Source organism: Dioscorea cayenensis, unplaced genomic scaffold (genome assembly GCF_009730915.1).
Source record: "Dioscorea cayenensis subsp. rotundata cultivar TDr96_F1 unplaced genomic scaffold, TDr96_F1_v2_PseudoChromosome.rev07_lg8_w22 25.fasta BLBR01001461.1, whole genome shotgun sequence".
In the NCBI taxonomy this organism is placed as follows: Eukaryota; Viridiplantae; Streptophyta; class Magnoliopsida; order Dioscoreales; family Dioscoreaceae; genus Dioscorea; species Dioscorea cayenensis.
Genome location: NW_024087852.1, coordinates 29,868 through 47,408, shown reverse-complemented (window position 1 = coordinate 47,408; position 17,541 = coordinate 29,868). Strand labels below are relative to the sequence as shown.

Here is a 17,541-nt window from a genome sequence, read left to right as displayed (position 1 = left end):
AACATAAAGAGAAACGAGGGGACAAGGTAGCACCTTAAAAATATGCTTGTTGAAAGAAGAATGTATGAAGCAAGTAACACCACAGATGAAAATGCCACCAAGATTAAAAGAATTCGTCGCAATGGCAATGCATTTGTTTATAACTTGGTATGAGAGTAGTACTACTTGAAGCAGGAACATGGCTTACTATTTATGCTTTCATGATGTTAGAGACAAGGTGCTAGTATTGTCCTTCTTGGGCTGCTTTGTATGGATCTTTTTGAGATGCCGGAGGCAAGGTGGAAATAGTCTCCTCCTGGATTGCATCTCCTCTCTAGCTTAGGGCATCCATTGATTTTAAGCACTTTTAAGATTAGGAAGCACTGTTGGAGGCCTTCGGGAATGACTTCAGTACTGGACAATCTTCAATAGATAGCTTTTCAAGGGAAGTGAGGCCTTGCATCCCTTCCAGCGAGACTCCGACTTGGGACATGTAGATAACTTTAATTGGGATAATGAAGTGAGGTATCCCATATCCGAACATAAAGACTTGATGCTTGGACAATCTTCAATAGACAGATATTGAAGGGAAGTGAGGCCTTGCATCCCTTCCGGCGAGACACCGACTTGGGACATGTAGATAACTTTAATTGGGATAATGAAGTGAGGTATCCCATATCTGAACATAAAGACTTGATGCTTGGACAATCTTTAATAGATAGATCCTTAAGGGAAATGAGGCCTTGCATCCCTTCTGGCAGAGACTCCAACTTGGGACATGTAGATAACTTTAATTGGGATAATGAAGTGAGTCGTCCCATATCCGAACATAAAGACTTGATGCTTGGACAATCTTCACTAGACGGATATTGAAGGGAAGTGAGGCCTTGCATCCCTTCCGGCGAGACTCCGACTTGGGACATGTATCTAACTTTAATTGGGATAATGAAGTGAGGTGTCCCATATTTGAACATAAAGACTTTTTTTTTGCAAAAGGAGCTACGAAAGCTGAACAAGAAAAACAGCTAGAAAGAAAAACAAAAAGCTTTGCAAAGGTCTTCAAGCCATCGTGGTCGGTCCCGGCCTTGAGCAAATAAGGAAACTTGAGGATTTGAACTGCCAAAGTGGGCAAGCCGATCAGCAAAGGAGTTGAAGTCACGGCTGATTTGATCAAAGTAGAAGTCAGGCCACAGGTGCACAATGCGGTTGATGGATTGGATTGCCGCAGAGCAACGCCAAGCAGTGATATTGTTGAAATGCTGAAGAAGATGAACTGCAGAACGGCAATCAGTGTAGAGATTTGAAGGAGTCCAACCAGAGAGAGAGCAATGGTCCAGGGCAAAAAGAATAGCAAGAAGCTCAGCATCAAGAGCAGATGCACAGGATACACCGACAGATCCTGCAAGAAGGATTAACCGATGATTAGTAAAGATAAAAAACCCCAACCCAGCCATACCTGAATTAGAGTCCCAGGCCGCATCAGTAGAGACAGAAATGGAGAGCTGGGCAGGCCTGGAAAAAATAGAGAAATGATTCTGATTAAGGCCATGAGCAGAGAAGTAGTCATGAGTAGCTGACCAAGCTTTGGAAGGGATCAAGTTGAAGTTTGCCGAAATTTGCCGAAAGAGAAAATTGCATCTAGCAGACCAGATGTGGTATGCCACAGATGCAAGGAAAACTTTGGCAAAATCACAACTGATGTTACAATGTAAGTTGCACGTGAGCCAAGAGCCCTGTTTAAGTTGAGTAAGGAAGGAGTGGTCCAAACCCGACCCGTTTTAAGGCAATCAACCAACAACTAACGTAATTCCCCGCATTCTCTGAAAAAGGTGAGTAGAGTTTTCGTGGATGAATATTACAAAAGTGGCAAAGAGAGACAGGGCCAATGTTAAGGTTAAAGAGATAAGAGCCAGTGGGAAGCTTCCCATGGGCCAGCTTCCACAGGAAAACCTTAACACGAGGGACAACCTTCAATTTCCAAATGACTTGCCACCCAGTCCAAACCAACTGAGAAGTCCCCTGCATTAACAAAGTCATAGACAACAGCCCACGAGTGGCTTTTGGATGAGATGGGTCGCCGACCCAATCATTAGAAGCATGGATGTCAAAATTGGTCTCATTAAGCACAACTCGCTCAGCCGCCACCAAAAAAGCTCGAGAGCAAGCATTTAAATTATATGTATTCTCGGAGATAAAAAGAATTGATCGCAAGGTCATCAATGACATTCATATTGATAAAAGTGGGCTTGTAATTAAGAGGGAGATCCAAGAGCCAAGGGTCCTCCCAAACATTAACTGATTTGGATTACAAGTAGCAAGATGAAAGTATGGTTTAATGACGTACATTGTTTTTGAAATAGCTTTGTGCAAACCGGAATCGAAAGAATGAGAGTAGTTGTTCCAAATGCACCAGTTTGGATACTTATGAAGGAAGATGGAAACCCAAATTTTATCAGAATTGTTTGCGATAGAGAAAGCATGTTTGGTCATGAGAGCAGTACGGGCATTTCTAAGGTTGCGCAGCCTCAAACCCCTCGATTTAGATAGAGTAGAAACATGCCAACCAATAGAATGGAAACTCGACCCCCACCATGCCTACCCCAAAGAAATCATGAGCCAACTTAGAGATGGAATCCGATTGAGTCCGGGAGATGGAAAAATAGAAAGGAAGTAAACAGAAGCTGAGAAAAATACTAGAGTTAATAAGAGTGATTCGCCCACTGCAAAATGGGGAATGGTTCCACTTACTAATAGTAGCCTCAGCGTTATTGACAAGAGATCGGAATTGGTGAACAGGGAGGCGAAAAGGAGAGATAGGAGCTCCCAAATATGTAAAGGGAAAATTTCCAACCTTGATGTTAAGAATTAAGGCAATAGATTTGGAAATCTTCCTGTTAAACCAACTGGGAAGAAAAAGAGCAGATTTGTTAAGGTTGGGATTCTGACCAGAAATAGTAGCATACAAGTTTAGGCAGAAAAGGATGTTTCTAGCGGATTGCCTAGAGGCCTTAGAGATTATGAGAAGATCATCAGCAAACATGAGATGGTTGATGTTCCGCGTGAGCCGGGCATCAAACCCAGGAATGAAATTAATATAGAGAGCATGATTGAGAATTGCAGAGAGATTTTGAGAAGCAAGAATAAAGAGAAGGGGGGAAATGGGGTCACCCCCGACGAACACCACGAGAGCTAGTGATCCATCTAGAGGGCCGCCATTGATAAGAAGAGAAAAAGGGAAGTCAAGAGAGACAAGACTCAATCCATTTAATCCAAATAGCTGGAAAGCACATTCTTTGGAGGGTTGCAAGGATCAGGTTCCAATTGATAGTATCAAAGGCCTTCTCAATGTCTACCTTTAAAAGCATCCTAGGGGGGCTAGTTTTGTCAGTTTCCATGGAATGAACAATCTCCGAATCAAAGAAGGATGTTGTCACATGAGATCTACCAAAGAAGAAAAACCCGCTCAGCTGAGACAATTAATTTGGGGAGAACAATTTTGAGTCTAGCAAAGAAGAATTTTAGAAACAATTTTATAGCAAACATTGCAAAGAGAAATAGGGCGAAAGTCAGAAACTTTTTGAGGGTGTTCAATTTTAGGAATAAAAACAACGAATGTTTTACCCCAAGAATTAGGGAATTTTGGCGTAGTCAAAAATGAGTAATGGCTTTAAAGATGTGATCTCCCAAAATATTCCAGTAAAAGAGATAAAACTCAACATTAAAACCATCCGGCCCCGGAGATTTTCCACGCGACATGGACCTAAGGGTTCGGAACACCTCCCCCTTGGTGACAGGTTTGATCAAATCGTCCTTGTCATCAGACAGAAGCGTAGGAAGATCATCCGGAATGACGGACAAGACATAATCAAGAGTAGGGGAAGAGGAAGAAGCCCAAAGATTATGATAAAAGGAAAGAAACTCATTCTCAATATCATCATGAAGAGTAAAAATATTGCCATTATTATCTCTAAGGGAGTGAATTTTAGATTTAACCTGACGGGCCTTGACGACCCGGTGAAAGAATGCAGAGTTGACATCCCCCTGATTAATCCACTGCATCCGTGCTCGCTGAGCCCAGAAGATGGAATTCTGACGCAAAAGGGAAGCAAGACGATTGCGTAAGGAACGGAGCCAAAGATGATTCCACGGATCCGGAAGAGAAAGATCACTCTCTTCTGTAGCAGTGATCTCCGCTTCTAGATTCGTGATCTCCATATCAATAGGTCTTAAACCTGCAACACGCCAAGCAATGAGGTTATGCTTAGCACGGTTAATACAGTGATGGAAAGAATGCATGGGAGAAGAGGAACTGGAAGAATCATTAAAAGCTTTCAAAATATTGCTATGACACCCCTGATAATCCAACCAGTAGTTATCAAAGCGAAAAACAGGGTTTTTGGAATGTGCATAAGAGCGAGTCTCCAGCAAAAGGGGGGAATGATCAGAACAAGCTCTCGGGAGATGACGGTTAAGGATAGAAGAGAAGTGAGTAGCCCAATCACTGTTGACGAGGAACCGATCAAGACGTGCCCAGCGGCAAGCCAACCCCGTCCGGTTATTGCACCAAGTGAAGCGAGATCCTACAAAATCAACATCAATTAAGGCATTACAAGAAACAAAATTAGAAAACAAGTGCGATTTAAAAGAATAAGAACGAGGGTTGCCGCCACGAAATTCCGACTCAGAGAGAACCGCATTAAAGTCACCCGCAAGGACCCAAGGTAGGCGAGTGTTGCCAATTCTGGAGAGAGTGTTCCAAAGGGTTTTCTGAAAAGCCAGAATCTGGGAGTTATAAACAATGGAGAGGATCCAAGGGCCATCCATGGAGGTAATTACTAAGTTAAGGGACATAGAAGTAGCAGCGACAGGAGTCACCCTGCCAAGGCAGCGAGACCAAAGGGTGATGATGCCTCCTGATAAACCACAAGCCGGAATGGCCGCCCACTCCCAATGCTTAGCAAACCTATTGCAAAACCGAAGAGAGCGAGAATGATCAGTTTTCGTCTCAACCAGACAGATAATAGAAGGATTGAAACGTCGAATGAAATCATTAAGCCGATCAATAGTACGGGGGTTAAACGCCCCGCGACAGTTCCAACAAAGAATTTTGATATGAGCCGTCATAATAAAACCAAAAGAGGAGAAATCACAAAGAGAAGGAGGTTAAGAAGTGGTGGAAGATCTCCCTTTCTTAGGGCGAGACTTGTTTTTAGTGGGTGCCCGTCTGGCAAGGGCTTCCAGCTTGACATCTTTTTGATAGTTGGATAAGAGCATATCATCATCTGGTTCAAAAGGGGAACCAGAGCCATCAGAGCCCACCAAAGATCCTTCATCACCCAAGTCATCAAAATCCTCCATAAGATGATCATGCTGAGGAGGGGGATGGAGAGCATTCACAACACGATCCACCAGAGAGGAGTGTGAATGGTCAATGTCATTGGGAAGGGCTGAAGTGAGCAGTAAAGGCTGAGTTGGTTGGGAAAGGATGGGTGATGAACGGTTGGGGACATGATGTGACGGAGAGGAAGGAAAGCGAGCATCTCGCACTAATGCTTTTATCGGGCAGAGCAACAAGAGATAGAGCTGGGTCAACAGGGTGATGGGGAACAATACTCTCCTGGACCCGAGGGGAGAAAGTAGGTTCTCCTCGGGACGCAGACGAGGCATGGATAGTGATGGGCTTCTCGAGAGGCGGGAAAGCAGATTTACTCGAGATGCGAAGAGACGTAGAGCCACGGCGAGAAATGCCACCACGTGTCGGGAAGCTGGAAGGCTGAGCAGAATCATGGTGCCACGTGTCAGAATTCTGGCCATCGTCCCCAGATCGTCGTCCCGGGCCAGAGTTACGCAAGCCACCACGACCACGGCCATGACCAGTGCCCTTACGGTTTCGAGGTTTCAACCAGGCTCCAAAAGCCGAAGAATCATCAACAGTCTCAGGAATAGGATTCAGATTAGGTTCGTTGGGAACCAAGGAGTCCATCCTCTGTTCGTTAGCCACGCCAGGAGATCGAGGGGGCTCATCTACCTCCATCACCCGCTCCGTGGAGCCGGTGGGCGGCTGAGGAGCAGAGTTCGATCTCCGGCTGCTGACGAGAGGACAGTTTGATTCCCCATGACCAATGCGACCGCAACTGTAACAAAAGACAGGAAGTTTTTCATAAAGCGCAAGAATGAAAACAGAATTGTCGCCATACTTAACCCAGGTTCCTTTTTGGAGAGGAAGATCGAGGTCCAATTCAATACAAATCCGGGCATACTTGGATCGAGACAAGTTCAGAGTATGTTCATCAATTTTCAGGACTTTGCCAAAGTGAGAGGCAATGCTCTCCAGCAGATCACCATGCCAGAGCTCCATGGGGGACGTGGTGAAGTTGTAACCAAACAAACTGCCGCTGAAAGTTTTTCAAAGGCAGGTTGGAATGATTCACGCCATTCCGAGAGTTGCAAGATTCTGCCGTCGATGGTCCAAGGCCCATCCCAGAGGAGCTTCGATTGCATTTCAATAGATTCACAGCATGAAGTAAAAGCCATTAGGAAGATCGGTGATAGAAAATTCACCAAGACCCTTCCAGGCGTCAGCAAGTGCATGCTTCGCTTGATCTAAAGGCAAGGACTTTCCCAAGAATTTGGCATAGAGAGCAGAATCGCATTTTTGTCCTCGAGTCGTCGACCATTGATCACGATCAATGGAAATACAAAGTGGGTTGAGATTTTCAGTTTGTCAAAGTGTGGCTTTTGAAGGTGCAGAGGAAGATCGAAAGCGGAAGTCTGAGAAGGAGAGCCCACAACACGAGCCCAAGAGACTCCTGGGATTGTTGAGGAAGGATCAGGAGGTTTCAAAGGAGGTTGTGAAGGAGGCTTCCGAGAGGGAGCTGAAGAACCCATAGAATGAGGGGGGTTGAACATAAAGACTTGATGCTTGGACAATGGTTAACAGACAAGTCTTTGAGTGATGCAGGGCATTTGGGTAATTCTATCAGCAGCATCACAACCGTAAACATTAAGATCCTCTAGAAACGGCAGTAGACCACAATCTCCTAGTGATGATGCACTGTCAACTTCTTACATGCCCAAATTTTTCGTGAGACCGATGGACTCCCGACCTCTAAACATCTCATTTGGCCGGGACACCAAAGACTTCTAAATTAGTCAAGTTGAGATCTCTAAGAGAGGTAAGGTTCCAGAAAGCCACCGATAATGAAAAACCGGCCGCAATCAATAATACATAAATGACGAGTGATGAGTGAAGGATCTCATCTCCTCCTCGTCTTCCAAAGAACAAGGCCAACTTCTCACATCTCTCTAGAACCAATGACTCAAGAGAATTCAAATGCTTGAAGAACCCTTTCTCTTTGAACGTGAGAGCGTTTTGTGCCTTCCTCGTATGGGTCCGTTATATCTAATTGTCCGAGAATTGGAAATTGTGGGTGACATGGTTGTCAACTTGGGGAAAGTAGCTAATACACATATCCTTAAGGCATGGAAACAAGGGTGGAGCAGTTTCGCGATCCTCCTCCACACACCACCCCTCTAGGTTAGCCATTTGATTCAACCAAGCCTCCTAAGTGCGTGGGAATGATGATAATGCATCGCCTGTGGTGTTATTAATAATGTATTTGATGCCATCCATTCTACTAATAGTGAGATGTTCAAGATAAGGTAATTGCTCCAGGGGAGGGAGTTGTTCACATCTTTGGCAACCATCTAGGTCGATCTCAACCAGATTTTGAAGTTGCTGTCCGTCTCTAATCCACATTGAAAACTGTGTCCCGGATAATCATGCAGATCGAGAACTTTTTAAGGCAGAGTGAGGTTTCAAGGCTTCCAACACTAGTTCTCGCATTTTCCACCGATGCTCCCCAAGATAGGGACATTGATTTAATGTTTTGTCTCGCTACTCATATTAGCTTCTTTTTAGCGTCATCCGCATTCTTCACCTTGTGAAGGTCATGCAAACCGAATGTGACCATCAAGATTCCAATGCTTTAACTCTCCTATCTTGTTCTCTCGTGTTCTCTGCGACGAGTGTATTCTCGTTAATGTTTTCCAGCATCGCAATTGACTTAGACCAGGAGGCATGATTTTTAGTGCTGAACAATGCCTAAGATAAAGATGTCTAAGACTGTTCATATATACTATGCTCATGGGAAGTTTGGTAAGATCATAACAACAATTCAGGTTCAATGTTTGCAAATTTATAAGCATACGATTGATTCCCGTAGTTCTCTTATGTGAGTATCGAAAAGATCGAGATATCTTAGATGGTGCAAATATTCTATTGATGCAGACGGCAGCTTGCCAAAAACCAACCGTAACACTCTGAGCAACTTCAACTTCGACAACCCAATGAAGTTTAGTCTTCCGACAGTAATGCAAGGCGTAACACTAGGGTGATCACTCATATCATACTGCACATCATTATTTAATATGAAAATGACGGGTCCTTTTTGAAATTTTCATGAATTCGCTTTCTTTTCGTGCAATGTGGAGCACTCATCTCCGAGTAACAAATTGTGCAAGGTCATGGATGAGATCATGCATCTTACAAACTCTATAACCTGGCACAGAAAACAATTCATCTTCGTCGAGATAATAATGGGTGGGGCGAGCACCTCTATCAATAACAAATTGTAGAAGAGATCTCCCTATCAATTCATCCAAAATCTCATGGCCTCCAACAACTATATCTTTTTCCAGCTTTGAGATGGAATAAACCCATGAGCCATCCAAAAATTGAACCAAAGCATATCTTCTTGAATAAAACTATCCTTTGGGAATATGGCACAAAAGGCAAAACATTTCTTCACTTGAGATGGCAAATCAACATAACTCAACCACAATTCAGGTCTCGATTTCATTCATAGCATGTTGTATATCCCATATGTTATTGTCTCAACACCGCCTGCCATTGACTTTCTTCGCTCTTGGAATGCATGATACTTCCCATTACTTTTATTGCAAGAGGTAACCTTTTGCACTTCTCGACAATCTTTATACCAATCTCTACCAATTTTGGTTGTTTTGATACGATTTGTAATTGTGGTGAATGCTCTTTGTTCGAACAAAGCCCAGGAGCTTTCTTCTGATAAACCCTGAAGATTATAAGATTTCTTTGAGCCCATTATCATTGAGCAGTTCTCATTACGTGTGGTTACTAAAATTCTGCTTCCTTCTGCCCCATCAAGAAGCGGGACGTCTAAGTGCATCCCACTTCATGTGATCTTCATTCCAAACATCATCAAGTACAAGCAGATACCTCTTCCGCCCTGAGGAGTTGCCTTAGATCCCTCTCGTAGCACCTCCATGTTTGTATGATCATAAGATTTCTCAGTGGCGGCGAGTATGATGTTTTTTTAGCAAGTTTTCCCACATCAAAAATCATCGAGAGACACATACCCATATGCGCAGTTGGAAGTGACTCTCCACATTTTCATCTCCATAGATCAACTCGAGCAAGTGTTGTCTTGCCTAAACCGCCCATACCTACTATGGAAACCACTGCCACTTTCTCTTCAAAATGATCATGTATCAAGCATCTCGTACTATTTGTTCTTTATCTTCATCTCTGCCGATCACCTCTGATTCAGGTACATATGAGTGGGTTTGTGGCCTATTCCTCCAAGGTCTGTTGTTGTTATTGTTGTTGTTGTTGTTGTCTACAACCTTGAAATTAAACTTGTGCATCCCCTCTATGACATCATCTATTCTTTTGTTGATACTTTTAAGTTTGTCCCCCAACTGAAGTTGAAACAGGAGTGGGTTATGATGAAGAGAGAAAAAGTCACGCACCTTGCTTTTCAGTGGACCGTAAAACTCGGCCTTGCGCTGGATGAGCAGGACATGTGTGTTGGCTTGGTCGAGGATGTCATCAGCATCGTAGGCAACATCTCTGAGCTGCATCAGCCATGACTTGACAGCCTGATCCATGAGCTGCCTCTCCTCTGCATCTTCAACCAGAGGTTGGATTTGGAGTAAATACCTGTTGAGCTTCTCCAGGTCCCCATCAACACCTCCCCAAATTGGGCGCAGATATTGGATTACAGGAGGTGCTGTCAACTGGATGATCAGTCCCAAGGCTTTCACAAGAATAGCTTCCACCGCCATCGTTTCGGACTAGAGTTTCAGAGAGTCAACATATCTGTAATGAAACAGTAAACTGTGATTGCCCTTTTTTTTTCCATTTTTGTCCTTTGATTTATTTCTCCAAAGACATATTGTAAATTACTTATCATAAACATTATTTTACATTTTTTTATAACAACTTGATGCTAATTATTTTAATATTAGGCCATCTTTTTCTTTCCTTTTGTTTTGTTTTGTTTGCCAAAACAGTGCTTTATGGTAAAGCAAGTCATAGAAAAACACCAACTTGCATGCAACAACCAACCAAGGAGCATAGACCAAGAACCTGTTTTTGTTTTCATTCATTATGATGTAAAGTACCAACCGTAAACATTATTTTATATTTTTTTAACACCTTGATGCCAATCATTTCAAGGTTAGGTGCATAATTTGTTGCTTTTGCTTCTATTTTATAAACAAAGCAGTGCATAAATGAGAAAGCAAATCATATAAAACAACCAACTTGCACTGCAACAACCAAGAACACACGAAGAATTCCCTAAAACAATTATCCTTCACATGTGTTAGACAAACCAAATGTACACTGTCCAGAATGTATTCATCTAAAAACACTACAAAAAAGAAAAGATTAATATCAAGAACTCACTAATATCAAAGGAGGGATCACTAATTTATCATTTTTTTTATGAAGATATGGAAAAAAACTAACCTAAATAATAATGTAAAATTGAATTCTTCTACCTATCAGTAATTTTAGCATACTTGATGAGAGATGTATCAATACAAGTTTATTTATTTTTTTAATACAAGCAAATTAGCTAAGATTTACAATAGAAATGAGGAACAGTTTAGAATTGCTAGTAGACCATAGCATCTCTTCAAGATAGCACAATTATAAAGCTACAAAAATAATTGGTATAAATGTTTCACTAGAATTAGATGAACTCAAACAAAACATGACTGAACCACAATTCAATATTTTTGAAAAAACAGATATCAGCTGTGCCAATGTATATGTACGAAGAAGTAAAAGCTTAAAAAATAACAAAATAGGAGGTAATCATATATAGGTAATTTTTAAAAGTAGAGGCCATGCTTATATAAATTTGAAGAAATAAACTAATAAAATCATGCAAAATAGAGGTTAGTTAAGCTACATATATAGTACAGAGCACATTCACATAATTTTTTTAACATTTTCATGATAAAAAGGAAGGGGTTGTTAATTCATATAAAAATAAAATAGCAATATAATGATCATCGTGACAATATAATAAGAAATTCAAACACCTACCACCACTAAATAGATTAGTTTTCTTTTTGTTTGTTTTATGTTGCTCAATGTTTATTCTCAACAGAAATGGCATTGTCAATCCCTTCTTCCTAACGGATGATCAATTGTTTTACAACCAAAAGTACATTTTGCGATGAGGTAAAGGTGCATTGGCACTAATAAAAAAATTTTTAAAAGCATTTGTTTGATGATTGATGTATTAAAATATGCAAGGCACCATGAGTTGGGGGCGTCATATTTTATAGTTATAGATGACTCTCCCATTCAATTTTATTTCCTTCATTAATTTTTTATTTTTGTTTATCTACTTATTCTCATGTCATCATTGTTTGTGATTTTGTTCACTTTTAAAAGCAAACCATTTTGTCAATCAAATCAGTTCATCCACAATGATCCTTGTGATGTTGGGGGAAAATAACTTAGTGGAAATTTCCCTCCAGATCATTTTTAGTATTTTCCCATGAAATTCCCCTTCTATTGAGTCCTTTTCTTAGTCTCGGCAACATTAGCCTGTCATCATATTCTCCTTGTTATTATACAACCAATTGGCATGGATGGGCCAAATTTGGAGATTGAAGGTGGCTCCTAGAGTGAAATTTTGTTTTATTCGGCAATTGATTAACTACAAATGGGCTCTTTTTATTGTGTAATCTATGATTTAATAAAAATAATTAAAAAAAAATTATTACAACTTTGCCTAGGTCCTCATTTTTACTAAGATAAACCCTCTACTCATGAGCTACTAGAAATCGCTTTGCAGGTCGGGTCTTTCAATTCGATTCTATTTTTTTCACGAAATTTGAATTAAACTTGAGATTTGCTCATTTACTTTGACTGAGCCAAACTCGAGCTCTAAAAATACTCAGCTCGAGATGTCATGTTCTAAACGAGACTTTTTATATATAAAATATTAAATTATTTATATATAAATTACAAAAATACATAACTATATAAACATCATATTAAATTACTTATATTATTCTAATCTATTCAACAAATCAATCCTATCCCAAAACTGAAATTCCTCCCAACTCCCTAGTCCCAGCCTCCTACCCAACGACTTCCACCCAGTCGGCCAGTCCCAGTCATGGCGTCGCCCCGATCTCAAATCTCTCTGCCGTCTGCGCCGACCTCGTCTCCGCGGCCCTTGACCTCCATGACGTCCCTCGCCGTGAGTCTGTGACACTCCTTTCCATCTCGTTATCCATGCCAAACTCCCCGGCGCCGTCTCCTCTCTCGCCGCTGCCGGCGTTGATCCGTCCCTCCAGAAATCTACGCGCCGACTTTTCCCTCCCTTCCTTTGCCTCCTCCCGACGCCCGCGCCGCCACCCTAAACATCATCTCCTTTCTCGCCGGCCAGGGATTACGCCGTCTTCAAGAAGTTGTGGAAGATTGATGACACTTTGGAATTTGATGCCAATAAAGTCAATGTGAACCAGGCTGTATCTCTTATTGCAATGTTCACAACATGTTTTGGGGCACAGATTATGTGTTTAGATGTATCAATCAGTGCGGAGGTAATCTAGTTTTAATTGTTCAAAGTTCAATTTTGATGCATCTACCAGTGCTAACATACTGATTGGCCTGCTGGTGTGTGTATGTATAATTATGTATATCTTTCTTTGTTCAAGTGCTTGTTTGATGAAATTCTTTGCTTTTCTGTGTCAAAAAGGATTAAACTATCCTTAAGTCATTTCAGGATTTGTGTTGGTTAATTGATCAATTAAATACGTCTTCCAGGTTCTAGTATGTGGGGATCAACATGGTAATCTTACTGCCTTTCCCTTATCAGAAGATTTAGTGGTTGCAAATTCTGTTGAAGTTACTTTTGAACCAATCTGATCTTGCTCATCATGTCAAATGATAAAATTCTATGCCTTCACAAGCTTCCCTTTTTAAGTACTATCAATATAAGTCTCTCCTTTAGCATTTGTTCTGAACCTTAATATGATACTTTTCAGGGTCCAAGGAAAAATATACTCTTGGCGTTGGATTCCAAAGCCTAGACTGATACTTTGAAAGAGACAGGTCTTTTTGATGTAATGCATATCCTATCACGTGCTGGAGATTCGTGTGTCCTAACTTCATGTATTATGCTCCTTTTGCCCAACTTGTTGCGTGATCAAGCTACTGTATTGTCTATGAGGAAATGGAGTTGACGGAGATGGAAATTTTATTTACAAAGTGAATCAAATCTCATTTTGTTTGATCCAAGTTTTTAAAAAGGCAGTCTGCATTCAAGTTTGTTTGCGAGAATATATTAAATTATTAAAAACGAATTTATGCATTCATCATGATTAAAGCATCAACAGCAGATTGAAATAAAAAACTGAATCCTAAAACATGAATCTTGCTAGTCATCTTATATATCAAAAGCACTTAAGAATGATGCAGGAAACAAATAAACATTGGTCCTAGATGAAATTGTTTCACAAAGGCAACGGTTATTTAATTGAAGAGCTCTAATGGATTATATTTTCAACAAACAAAAGAAACTAAGGATAGAAATTAAAACAAAAAAGATTATAACTTGACAAGAGCAGGGAGAAAATTAATTGAGAAACGCCAGCAGAACCAACAATACACAATTTTTATAATTGATTCTGAAATCACAGCAAAAAAATAAAAGGGGTTGATTTTTGCATTCTCAAACTATTCTGTTGGTAAAAACATGTAACTATGCCTTTGATTGTCCAAGTAATGAGCTGATTGCTGATGGTGCTAACAGCGACTGAAGATCCATCTTTAACGAAATGAACTTTCCAGTCTTTCCTCTTGTTGCCAAGAAATAACCACCAGTTACAGAAGTGTAACGATTCATAGCCACCATAACTCCATCACGCATATCACTGATCAAAATGGCAGGGTCTGTTCTGATTCTCAATCTATTGATAATATTTTGGTTGGGCACTTCAATTCTCTTTGGAATAATCCTGATTCTAAGCCTCTTGACTGGTTTTTGAAGGCCCTTCCCCCTGACTTGCCTTCTTTATCATCTGATCAACAAATGTCTTTGACTAGACCTGTTACCAAAGATGAGATCTATACCACTTTGTTGTCCCTTTCTGATGGCAAATCTCCGGGCCCTGATGGCATGAATGTGGAATTTTACAAATTTTTTTGGACAGATATTGAGAAACATTTAGTCCCTGCCATTAATTACTTCTTCGATAATGCTGTGATGCCTAGAGCCTGGGGTAAGACCTACATTACGTTAATTCCCAAAAAAGATCACCCTAAATTGGCATCTGATTTTCGTCCCATTTCCTTATGTAATGTGGCTTATAAGATCATTACTAAGATTCTTGCCAATCGTATTAAAGATGTGATTACTTTCTTAGTTGGTAAAAAGCAAAGTGGCTTTGTGCCGGGTCTTTCTCCGGTCGATAATATTATAGCGGTTCAGGAAATGATTCACTCTATCAATCAGGAGAAGTCCTACCCCCCAAGGATGCTTGTCAAAGTAGATATTGAGAAGGCTTATAATACTCTGAATTGGAATTCCATTTTGGACACTCTGATCAATATGAATTTCCCTAGCATCTGGGTTGCTTATGTTAGGACTTGTCTTGAAGCTACTTCTTTTTCCATTATTGTCAATGGGAAACCTTCTGTCTGGTTTCGATCGTCTAGGGGTGTCAGACAAGGTGATCCTCTCTCTCCTTACTTATTTATTTTGGTAGCTCAAAATTTGATTGCGATTCTCAACAAAGCTAGGTCTCTTGATCTTATTCTGGGTTTCTCCAGTAATTTAAGAAATAATTTTAACCATCTCATGTATGCTGATGATCTAATGTTAGTCTCTGTTGCGTCTAGGAAGTCTGCCAGAAATATTTGCTTTTAGACAGACATGTATGCCCTTCTCACTGGTCAATTTCCCAATAAAAACAAATTAGAGATTTATTTTCCAGAGTGGTTTAATAATAGGGTCTCAACCAGAATTTGCAAGATTTTAAACTTCAGACTAGGCAAAATTCCTTTTACTTATCTTGGAGTTCTTATTTCTCATAAGCGTCTTGCCATAGCTCATTTTGATTCTATGATTAACCGTATGAACTTGGCAGTTGCTGAGTGTGACAAGGCTCATTTGTCTAAAGCTGGCAAGTCTATTCTCATTAATAGCATTTTGATGGCTGTCCCACTTACTACCTTTTCAGCCTATCCCATTCTCGACACTATTCTTTCTAAGCTCTCCAACATTGCTAGGAAATTTCTTTGGGCCAATTCTGATCATGGTAGAGGTATGCCTTTAGTGGGTTGGGGACACTGGTTACATCTTGCAAACTGAGGGGGTCTCGGCATAAGGAATCTGCTTAAAGTTAAACACTCTTTAATGGCAAAGAATCTTTTTAATTTTCTTAATAAGCAAGATGCTTTATGGGTTGATATCTTATACATGAAATATGGGGATCACAATTTTTGGTCTTTGAGCACTCCTCCTAACCTGCTCGGCATTTTTTTCAAATGTTTGAATATTATCGGTTATGTTCTTAAACCTTATCTATGGATCAAATCTCTCAATTCGTCCCCTTACTGCTCGCATCATCCTTGGATGTTTGACATTCCTATTGCTTTCAAACCGGTTTTATTAATATGGATCTTAATCTGGATAATTTCAAAATTGATGATTTGTTAATTAATTCCTCTTGAAACTTGAATGCTTTGAATATTTTGTTTGGGTTCAATTGGGATTCTCTCATCTTGTCTCATGGTGAGATTAACACTGAGGAGAATAATCATTGGATCTGGTTCCCAGCATCGAAAGGTAAAAAGATTTCTTCCTCTGTTTATTCTTTTCTGATCAACAAGCATGTTAAGGATACAGACTGGAAAGGTTGGTCTAACATTTGGAAGCTTCACATTGCCCCAAAAACCAAGAATTTCATCTGGCTTTTGAATCATGGTAAGATTAAAACATATGATTTTCTTTACCATATGAACCTTGGCCCTCCTGATCTCTATAAGTTTTGCGTCTTGGTCTTAGAATCGGCTATTCACCTCTTTAGTTAATGCTTTATTAGCATCAAAATTTCGAGGATGGTGGAAATTATAGCTAATATTAAGACTAATTTACTGGATTTATTTGTTAGAGGTCAATGGCTTGACTTTTACTCTCATGAGAACTCTAAATTTTTTGCCTCTTTGATTGCTGCCACTTTGTGGCAGATTTGGAAATGCAGATGCAATTTAGTGTTCAAACAGGATAAACCTGATATCCTTAAAAGTGCTAATGCAGTTGTGATGCAGGTGATGGAATTCTCTATGAGGCCTAACAATCATAAAATGAGATGCTATATTATGCAGAACAGGCCCAGTTCTGGCCACTTAGGCATTTTTTCGGCGGCAGCTTGGAATGAGGCTACTAGTAAGGGAGGAATTGGTTTTGTTATGCTTGATTCTAATGGTGTTATTTGTTGTGCAGGTATGGCCCCTTGTTTGTTCTCTGGTAGACTGGACATTGGTTTATTGGCACTCCATTTGGCTCTTCATCAGTGCATTGTGGCTCGTAATAGGTGTTCTCATATCTTCATCAGCTCAGAAGAAATCTGGAAGGCAATTCTGCACACTAATGAGCTGATATACTGGCACCATAAGGAATCTTTTGAATCTTTAAAGGCTAAGTTAAGCATGTTGAATAATCCCAACATCGACCTCATTCCATTTCCCTGGAACAGAATTGCTAGTGCTTTGGCTAGGCATGGCATCAATTCGGCTCAACTCTCTTTGTTTCACTTGGCTATGGAGAGACCATATTGGCTTATGAAGTTGATTAATCAATCTGGCTTTACCAGCTAATGTCGTATTTTGTTGTCTTGTAGTATATTTGTGTTTCTTAGAGCTTTCTTTAGTTTGTATTTTTCCTTTTTTTTCACCTTTCTTTTCAGGTTGTTCTAAGACTCTTTGTTATCTATCTTTATTTTAATAATAATTAGCTACTTTGTAGCTCTTCCCAAAAAAAATAAAATAAAATAAAATGAAAATAACCACCAGTTACTCCAAATCCCTCCTAAAAGTTCAATCAGGAAAACCAAGCCAATTGATTGATTTCTCCAAGGGGATTTTATCTTTAACATGTTGAGTCTTATATCCTTTGGTAATTTGCTTAGTCATAGATAGCATCAATTATGCGACAAGCATACTGTAGATTCAAGCTAATGCAAGTCCAAATCTTTGAAGGGAAA

General features: G+C 40.2%; 1 protein-coding gene across 1 annotated transcript; it reads right to left on the bottom strand.

The window, feature by feature from the left end:
- Window positions 1-1,277: 1,277 nt before the first annotated feature.
- On the bottom strand, window positions 1,278-10,169 carry LOC120256469 (putative disease resistance protein RGA4). The gene is made up of 3 exons (XM_039264138.1): window positions 9,772-10,169; window positions 3,973-4,942; window positions 1,278-1,378 (listed from the first exon to the last, which is right to left on the bottom strand). Exons 1-2 carry the CDS (start codon window positions 10,084-10,086, stop codon window positions 4,934-4,936), a joined length of 324 nt encoding a protein of 107 aa, XP_039120072.1. The 5' UTR covers window positions 10,087-10,169; the 3' UTR covers window positions 1,278-1,378; window positions 3,973-4,933.
- Window positions 10,170-17,541: the final 7,372 nt, after the last annotated feature.

What these genes read in the sequence shown, in the direction of transcription:
- LOC120256469 (XM_039264138.1), bottom strand. Translation starts at nt 10,086, where the DNA reads ATGGCGGTGGAAGCTATTCTTGTGAAAGCCTTGGGACTGATCATCCAG.